This window comes from Pollachius pollachius, assembly GCF_949987615.1.
Source record: "Pollachius pollachius genome assembly, chromosome: 10".
NCBI lineage: Eukaryota > Metazoa > Chordata > Actinopteri > Gadiformes > Gadidae > Pollachius > Pollachius pollachius.
The window spans coordinates 2,447,529-2,457,247 of NC_136943.1; the positions used below are offsets into that span (position 1 = coordinate 2,447,529).

Sequence of the window (9,719 nt, forward strand, 5' to 3'; positions counted from 1 at the left end):
CACACACACACACACACACACACACACACACACACACACAAACACACACACACACACACACACACTTTAATGTCAGCATAGGGCCAAACTATTCTTTTTTGGGGGGAAATTATTCTGGATGGATTCATAGCTTTCTAATCTATAATAATATATCTCCAGTATATATATATATATATTTGGTAGCTATACTAATATACAAGATATGCTAACACAACATTTAGCTGGGTTAGGATACACACACACACACACACACACACATACACACACACACACACACACACACACAGTAATCAAGACAGCAGCCAGAGTGTTTTGTCATTAATTCGTATATTTTCTGCATTAACGTTAACATAGTTTTCCTCTGGTCGCAGCCTTCTCTCTGTAAGTATTTGATATTTTGTTATATTCAGGCATGAGTAAATTTAAGACTGTCTTTTGCAATAAATACCATAAAATAATAGAACTTCACATAATAAATATTTTTTTACAACAAAAAAAGTTTTTAACAGACATTGCTTTGCTTTTTTTTTAAAAATAAACCAGAATTCCTCTTATGAATTAGAGAGCTTACAATATACATAAAATAAAATACAAATCCAAAACCAGGGAGAATGCCGATGACTGATGGAGAGAGAGAGAGAGAGAGAGAGAGAGAGAGAGGTAGAGCGAGAGAGAGTTGAGGTGGAGAGGTAGGGATAGAGAGAGAGAGAAAAAGAGAGAGAGAGAGAGGTAGAGCGAGAGAGAGTTGAGGTGGAGAGGGAGGGATAGAGAGAGAGAGAGAGAGAGAGAGAGAGAGGTAGAGCGAGAGAGAGAGTTGAGGTGGAGAGGGAGGGATAGAGAGAGAGAGAGAGAGAGAGCAAAAAGAGCAGAACACTTTGAGATGGATGTGCTTTCGTTAATGCAACATGGCCACCGGAGAGAGGCTCCGCGGCTACATGCTAACATGCTATCCGCTACATAACGGCCAATCAGAGATGGTCCTTCACAGATTTGGTTAGAGGCTGGGGGGGGGGGGGGGGGGGGGGGGGGGGCTCAAACAAAAGGTTGCCGACCGGAAATAAAAACCCTTTACATAGAAAAATAAAACTGTAGTAAATGAGGAGCCGGGGTCGTCGTGGAAACAGTTAAGGCAAACACTGGTCTGTAGAGCACGGTCCTGGATCAGAACAAAAACTAACAAGAGTCAGAGTGGTTTTCTTTTGTGTAACTCCTCTCTCTGAGTCCGCCGCCTCCGCCCTCCTCCCCGTCCACGCCAGGAGTCTCCGGGCACACGCGCGTGAACCCACACACACGCGCACGGGTCCGCACGCACGTGGACATCCGCACAGGTCCGCACGCAAGTGCACTCGAACACATGTCCGTCCCCCCCCACTACAGGTCCCCTCGCCTCGCCCGCCGGGGGGGGGGAGGGGGGCGGGGGGGGGGGATCAGGAGGGCTTGTCCGGGCTGTGGGACGCCCAGGGCTCCAGCTTGCAGTACACGGTGTTGGAGTTCTTGCAGCGGCAGCCGGGCCGCGTCAGGCGGTCGTGGCAGCTCTGGCTCGCCTTCAGGCAGCCCTTGACGGGCGGGTAGCACAGCAGGCAGGGGAACACCAGCGACAGCGCGCCCATGCACAGGAAGCGGCTGCCGCAGTGGGAGCGCGACAGCGAGCAGGGCTGGTCGGCGCAGGAGTCGCCCTGGTCGTCGTTGGAGCAGTGGTAGAAGGCGCCCTTCACCAGGCACATGCACGTGCCGTGCTCCAGCGCGCTCTCCGGCGAGCACAGGCACTGGCCGCCGCACGCCAGGCAGGACGGCAGGCTGCGCGGCGCCGTGCACTCGCCGCACTTGCACTTGGCGCAGCGCTCGCAGATCAGCTGGTGGGGACCCAGAGGCTCCGCGGGGCCCTTGCCCTGCCCGGGCTTCTTGAGCGGGGCCTCGGGGGCCGGGGCCGGCGCCAGCGGCAGGCCCTTGGCTTTGGGCTGAGTCCTGACGGGGCGGGCCTGCGTGGCCAGGGGCCGCGGCGGGGGGGACCTCGCCAGCAGCCCCTGCTCCGACGAGCCGCTGCCCCCGCTGCCCGAGCTGGCAGCGCTGCCCGTGCTGGTGGAGCGGCTGAGTCCGGGGGCCCTGGGGGGCCCCGCCGCGTGGTGGTGGTGGTGGTGGTGGTGGTGGTGCGGCCGGTGCTCGTTGTTGTTGTTGGTAAAGCGGATCACCTCGTGAGTCCTCTCCTGCTTGTCGTGGCCCCTGGGGGCCAGGCAGGGCGCCGGGGGCCGGCGCACCACCGAGGGCCCCTCGGTGTACTCGTTGCTGGAGCGCAGGGCCTGGATCTGGTCCAGGGACAGGATGGGCGCGTGCTGCGCGTCATACTGGTGGCGCGCGTCCGCGGCTAGCGGCGTGCCTTGGAGCTCCATGTGGAGGGGTCACCACTTCCAGCTGTCACCCCAGACTCGGCACGCATCGGAAAACCTGGGGGGTGGGGGGGGAGGGAGAGAGAGCGTCAGAACACCGGAGCAGGGGCACAACACCAGAGACGGGGGGGGGGGCTTGGATTCATCTGAATTAGGGGAGCGGTAGAGGGGGTGGTCTGTGGAAACTCTGCTCTGCCGTAGTGGGGGCCCTTCAGATGTACTGGGGGCCCTTCAGTGGTAGTGGGGGCCGTACTGGGGGCCCTTCAGCTGTACTGGGGTTCGGTACTGGGAGCCTTTCAGCTGCACAACGCAAGCTACAGACGTGGTTTCCCTGTCCGTACCGACGTGATTACCCTCTCGGTGAAACCAAAGGTCAGATTAGAGTTTGCAGCCCGAGTTGTCACCGGCTGCTGTCACGGAGGATCTGTAAGTGGGTCACTCGGAAGGGAAGGAGAGTTGACTATTAACAAGACTGCCTCTTCCCCAATACACACACGTTTAAAACCTCCAGTGGGCACACAAATACTTCCCCTGCTCATTTCCATTTGTATGACTAGTTAACATTTAAATGCAGCGCCGCGCGGAACGGGGAGGCCCTCACTTAGTATTCTGTTACCAAAGCGCAAAAGGATTTCAGGGAAACGGGGACAAAAGTTGCGCTTAAAACTAAGGTCACGCAAAGTCTCGTCAAAACGAGGTCTTTTGAAGAAGGACGCGGCGGGTCGATTGTTTTAACAAGAGGAAAGCGGAATAGCTCGGGGCGGTGGAGTGGCCCCATAATAAAAAGATTTAGTCGTAAAAAACATAATAAAAACAACAAGAGGAGGAATTGGGTTGTGCGCCCGCGGGGGTCCGACAGACATGACGCCTGCTCTAAAGTGCGCCCTGTCTGTCTCCATAACGCACACTTCACTGGAGACACTTCCCCAAATAATACCGCGGTATTACGAACTCTGCACGCACTGAAAAACACCCGTTTCCTCTCCGTCCCGCACCTTGCGGGTCCTGGGGTGGACGGGCCGGTCCCACTACCCGTCCCGCACCTTGCGGGTCCTGGGGGGACGCGCCGGTCCTCAGCCCCACACCAAAGCCGCAGAGCCCGGAGATGAAGGGACATTAAAAGGTATTCTAGTAAAGAAGGGAATCTTATGAATGAGAATAGGGCCGTGGGGGAGGGGTGTTGGTGGGAGCCGAGCAGGGGAGACGGGAGGAGGGGGAGACACGGAGCAGCACGGAGGGGGGACGGAGCGGGAGACTCGGAGCAGGACGGAGGGGGAGAGTGGGAGCCTGACGGAGGGACTCCAGCGAGGCGGTCTCTACACACTAACCCCCCCACACCACCCCTCCACCCCCCCAACCCCCCCAGGCTCGGCTCTCAGGACCGACCGGAGGAACCAAATCCCAGCGAGAGCTAAGATGGAGACTTCCTGCAGTGGAGAAGGTTTTCTCCGCAGACCCGCCGTGCTCCGCGCGGGGGTTCAGCCTGCATGTCCCCGCAGGACCACCTTAGGACCACCGCAGTACTAACGCAGTAGTACACACAAGAGATGTGTATCAAAACAACACCACCCTTATTACTACTCATGACATCCAGGGGGTACTCACCTATATACAAGCGTCCATAACGTAGAATCCATCCACCAGTAGCTTTGGACCTAAACTCCACCAAACATCCGCTATCTGGGGAGAACCAGGACGCACGGCAACATTAATCCAGGTGGAAACGGTCCTGTGCGTAATCCTCTTTTTCCAAAGTAGTAAGATCCACGGCCACGGCTCGCTCCGAAAAGGCACCCGGGATCGGTGCGCCCTCGCCCGGCCAAAGAGTCCCAGACTGCCGCGGTGCTCTGGAGCTCGGATCAAAGTCTAGTCTCGGAAAAACACAACAAACCCCAACCCGCGGATAAGAGACGGTATATCCAAGAGTGGTTCCTCCTCTCTTCCGAGTAATGGCGTAAAGAATTGGTTAAAATAAGTTTTCTGGAGTCGCTCGGGAGGCTGCAGCGAGGAGCGTGTGTGTGTTTGTACGTGTGTGTGTGTGGAGCCCAGGACTGAATGAATGGAGACGCGGAGCAGCTCCACTAGAGACCTCCTCCCATTGGCCATTCACTGCTCTGGAACAGGATACATCGCATCCGCTCGCGATTCATTGGGCAGATAGGGAGGCCGGCGGAGAGATGTGTGTGAGGGAGAGAGAGAGAGAGAGAGAGAGAGAGGAGGGGTGGGGGGGAGTGTGAGTGTGTGTGTGTGTGTGTGTGTGTGTGTGTGTGTGTGTGTGTGTGTGTGTGTGTGTGTGTGCCTGTGCGTGTGTGTGCCTTTGCGTGTGTGCGTGCCTGTGTGTGTGTGCGTGTGCCTGTGTGTGTCTTTGTGTGTGTGTGTGTGTGTGTGTGCGTGCGTGTATGTGCGTGTGTGTGTGTGTGCGTGTGTGTGTGTGTGTGTGTGTGTGTGTGTGTGTGTGTGTGTGTTTTAAGGTGGAACGCCCTGTGTTCGCGGGACGAGGCGCTGCAGGAAAACTTATTTCCGCTCTTGCGGGCGGAGGAGGAGGAGGAGGAGGAGGGGGAGGCGGTTATGACTCCAGAAGTCCTCCGCTGTGCTCAGCTCCGCCGCCGCCGTGGTTGAGGTCCGTCAGGGCTGCCGGAGTCGGGTCGCTCCGCCGAGCTCCCAGTGCGTTTGTTCACCTTTACGAACGGACCAGGCAACACACGGCGAGGCTCAGCCGGGGCTTCGTGGCTTGGAGGGTGGTGGCGGGTGGTGTTCCAGTCCACCTTAAGAAAAAGCACCCCGGCAGCGAGTAGGTCGACCCCTCCCTCTCTCCCCCCCCCCCCCCCCCCCCCCCCCTGACTGTCTGCTTTGATGGGCGTCGCGGATGCGACGCTTCCGGACGCATGAGAATAGGAAGTTCAATATAAAGTCAATCCATCCTTTTCACATGGAAACATCAATAGCCATGGCGACCCGCTGACGTCACGGGTCAGCCCCTCGCACGGGACGGGCCGGGAGGGGGGCGACCTCCCCACCCATCCCCGTTCCGTCCCGTCCCGGGGAACTTTAGACTTGGCCGTGCCCGGGTTGTTTAAATCGTCTTCCTCACCAGATAGTTGAAACGTGTAATTTGCAGAGTGCAAGAAGAGGGGGTTTGAGGGATGGGTGACGAAGCGGATCACGGGAGAAGAGCAGATGGTTCCCCCCCCCCCCCCCCCCCCCCCTCCCCCATTAGTGGTTGGAAGTGCGGACGGAACTCTCGCGAGTACTGTAATTAGGATAATGTAATGCGTGAACTTTCCTGGAGATATTAACTATACATATGCAGTGTTTAAGGGCGGGCGGAGTAATAACGTGATCATTAATGAAACCGTTATAACAATACCATTATCATTTGATAGTCTGGCCTCAGGAAAGCAGTAGTTTACTATTGATGTAAATAATTGATTCATGACACAATTATATTATTATTACTAGTTAACTATTTCCCCCTATTTAATCTGCAATGGTAATACTATTCGAAATAATATTATAGTAATAATAACAATAATTATATGAATAAAACCATACAATACAAATACAAATGCTACTATCGCTGTACCAACAGTGATATTGTTTCTCTTTCTTCGCTTTGGATTGCTTTGGATAAAAGTGTCTGCTGAATGCCATTAATATAAATTGAAATGTACTACTAATGGCACAAAGAGTACAAACGTAATAATAGGCCTACCAATTACAATATATGTTATTCATAAATAATCATATATTATGTATACTACTAAATAATATAAGAACATATTAACGTTAATTTGTATGATAAATGAGAGACATAATTTCAATCACGTCATTTTTTATAACGTATTTTTATTGCTGCTGAAACATATTCACATATTCACACACTGAGGTCAGGTGGTTGGGCTGGGCCAATGGGAGGAGGGACTCAGAAGGGGGCGGGGCTCTGCTGCTGGTACCGGCGGTAGGTCTGCAGGAGGGAGTCGGGGACCCGGGGCCGGACCACCAGCAGGGCGGCGTGGAGGTGGTCCGCCGTCACCTGCTGCACCGCGATGTCCTGCTGCAGGGCCAGGAGGGCGGCCTCCCGCACCACCGCCGAGATCTGGAACACATGTTAATAACACGTTAATAACACGTTAATAACACGTTAATAACACGTTAATAACACGTTAATAACATGTTAGTACTGATGTCCTGCTGCAGGGCCAGGAGGGCGGCCTCCCGCACCACCGCCGAGATCTGGAACACATGTTAATAACACGTTAATAACACGTTAATAACACGTTAATAACACATTAACAACACGTAAATAACATGTTAGTACTGATGTCCTGCTGCAGGGCCAGGAGGGCGGCCTCCCGCACCACCGCCGAGATGTGGAACACATGTTAATATATGTTAATAACATGTTAATACATGTACTGATGTCCTGCCAGGAGAGTGGCCTCGCGGACCACGCAGAGATCTGTTAAAAACAGATCAATAACAAGTTCATAACAAATTAATGACACGTTAAGACATGATAATAACATGTCAATGCATGTGAGTACTAATCAAGTAAAGACCTCCTTCCCCTCCTCCTCCTCCCCCTCCTCCCCCCCTCTCCTCCTCCTGCTGATCCATCTAAACCATACCCGTTTATTATAGTCTCCTTTACCCTACTGTCGTTACTGTGGTGAGAGAGAGAGAGAGACTGTGTGTGTGTGTGTGTGTGTGTGTGTGTGTCTGTGTGGTCATGTGCATATATGTGCGTGCACACACGTGTGCTCAGCATGCTGATAGCGCTCTTTATCAAATAACACAACCTCAGCATCACCCAGAACCACAGACATCCCCTCCCTCCCTCCCTCCCTCCCTCCCCCCCTCCTCCCTCCCTCTGTCCCCTAGCCCCCCCCCCCCACGACCTCTGGGGCTCAGAGGTCATCGGAGCTCCTCAATGGGCTCTAGAACCAAAACACACTCTACCGGGCCCGAAGAACTCACAACACCGCCACACGCCCAGCACACACATGGACACAACTAAGTGCACACTGTTTATGGCATTGATTCACCACAACCTTACCCAAATAATTCAGTTTGATGTCATTGAGGAGCAGGTTGGGGTTAGGCAGTACAGAGACAGGTCATTAAGGAGCAGGTAGGGGTTAGACAGTACAGAGACAGGTCATTAAGGAGCAGGTAGGGGTTAGACAGTACAGAGACAGGTCATTAAGGAGCAGGTAGGGGTTAGACAGTACAGAGAGAGGTCATTAAGGAGCAGGTAGGGGGTAGACAGTACAGAGACAGGTCATTAAGGAGCAGGTTGGGGTTAGGCAGTACAGAGACAGGTCATTAAGGAGCAGGTAGGGGTTAGACAGTACAGAGACAGGTCATAACGGAGCAGGTAGGGGTTAGACAGTACAGAGACAGGTCATTAAGGAGCAGGTTGGGGTTAGGCAGTACAGAGACAGGTCATTAAGGAGCAGGTAGGGGTTAGACAGTACAGAGACAGGTCATTAAGGAGCAGGTAGGGGTTAGACAATACCGAGAGAGGTCATTAAGGAGCAGCTAGGGGTTAGACAGTACAGAGACAGGTCATTAAGGAGCAGGTGGGGGTTAGACAGTACAGAGACAGGTCATTAAGGAGCAGGTGGGGGTTAGACAGTTCAGAGACAGGTCATTAAGGACCAGGTGGGGGTTAGACAGTTCAGAGACAGGTCATTAAGGAGCAGGTGGGGGTTAGACAGTTCAGAGACAGGTCATTAAGGAGCAGGTGGGGGTTAGACAGTACAGAGACAGGTCATTAAGGAGCAGGTAGGGGTTAGACAGTACAGAGACAGGTCATTAAGTAGCAGGTAGGGGTCAGACAGTACAGAGACAGGTCATTAAGGAGGATCTTGCTCTAGGATGACCTACAGGTAGGGGGTGGCCATTGGGGATTGGACCCAGGACCTCTCAAACCCTGTACCCTCTACACTATCCAACCCCGTAGCATTACAACACACGGCCTGAGGATCATCGATCACGTGAGCCGGGAGACCTGCACCTCAGCCAATCAGAGACAGAGGAGAGGAACACAATGCGATACCATCGATGGGACGGGACGGAGGGAAAAAGGGGCGTTTCCGTGGGGATGGCCCGGTGATGATGTCATCGCCCGGACCGCCTAACTTCTCCCATCCATCATCTCCATGGACTGTACAAGACCACCCTCCACCAACCCCCCACCCCCGGGATGTTTAGTGAAGACCCCCGTCGTGGAACACCTGCGTGTGGAGGGGTATAGGGGACAGAGTGTGTGTGTGTGTGTGTTAGTGTGTGTGTTTGGGGGGGGGTCTTGCTGTAGATGGCATGTTTGGGTATGGATCAGACCAACTCTTTAATCAGGCATGTGTACATTCATATGTGTGTTTGTGTATAGTGTGAGTGTGTATAGTGTGTGCATTTGTAGAGCGCGCGTACAAATCCGTGAGTGTCTAGTGTGTGCACGTCGAATCTGTGACTTTGTGTGTGTGAGTGTGTGCTGTGTCAGTGTGCACAGTGTGTGTGTGTGTGTGCTGCTCCCTAACCAGGAGAATGAGAGCAGTGTTTTCTCTGCCGGCCTCAGATGGCATATTTACCAAACAGCCGCGAGACCTGCTCCACTGGTGTGTGTGTGTTTGTGTAGAGTTGTGTGCGTGTGTGTGTGTGTGTGGGTTGGTGTAGAGTGGTATGTGTGTGTGTGTGTGTGTTTGTGCACTTTTGATTGAATGTCTTGGTTAGTGCGCAGTCTTCAGGGTGTGATGCCAGTCTAAGATTGTGTAACTGCAATTCTGACGTGTGTGTTTACTGTGCGTGTGTGTTTACATGAGGCAGGGTGGGGGACAGACACACACGCACGCACACACACACACACGGCCGTTTTTGTAAACACAGCTCAGGTCACCACTCAGGGGACAGACAGATGCTCTGCTGGCGCGCCGCTCAGAACAGGAAGTGATGCGTTGCGACCCCGACGGCACCTGAACACAGATCCTTGAGCAGCAGGAAGGAGATCCAACACCTGCTCAAGGACGGCTACGTCAACGCTACCAGGACCGGGGAAGTAAGGTGTGGGTCCACCAGAACCTGGACCAGTACCTGGTCCTGGACCAGGTACTGGTCCAGGACCAGGTACTGGTCCAGGTTCTGGTCCTGGTCCGGGCCTGCAGCAGAGTGCGTCTCCTGTGACCTTTGTTTAACCTGCGCTGTCAGTTAAGCGTGTTTATATTTATCCAGGAAGCGGGGGGGCAGGTGCAGACAGGTCTGACAGCTAGCCGCCGCCGCCGCCGCCGCGCAGCGGGCTTGATGTTTGTCATGCTAGCTTAGAGGAGCGGGAGGGGG

General features: G+C 54.0%; 2 protein-coding genes across 2 annotated transcripts in view; both read right to left on the reverse strand.

Moving 5' to 3' along the window:
• Positions 1-310: 310 nt before the first annotated feature.
• Positions 311-4,482, reverse strand: spry1 (sprouty homolog 1, antagonist of FGF signaling). The gene is made up of 2 exons (XM_079744283.1): positions 3,990-4,482; positions 311-2,442 (listed from the first exon to the last, which is right to left on the reverse strand). The coding sequence occupies exon 2, from the start codon at positions 2,385-2,387 to the stop codon at positions 1,428-1,430; it is 960 nt and encodes a 319-aa protein (XP_079600409.1). The 5' UTR covers positions 2,388-2,442; positions 3,990-4,482; the 3' UTR covers positions 311-1,427.
• Positions 4,483-6,306: 1,824 nt separating this feature from the next.
• afg2a (AFG2 AAA ATPase homolog A) overlaps positions 6,307-9,719 on the reverse strand; it is a gene marked incomplete at its 3' end in the record, with an annotated part of 56,899 nt that continues 53,486 nt past the window's right edge. The window contains exon 17 of the mRNA XM_079744820.1: positions 6,307-6,480. Within this exon, the coding sequence (XP_079600946.1) occupies positions 6,307-6,480 (174 nt within the window). The remainder of the gene's footprint in view (positions 6,481-9,719) is intronic.

Excerpts from the sequence above, each read along its gene's own strand:
- spry1 (XM_079744283.1), bottom strand. The coding sequence starts at position 2,387 with ATGGAGCTCCAAGGCACGCCGCTAGCCGCGGACGCGCGCCACCAGTAT.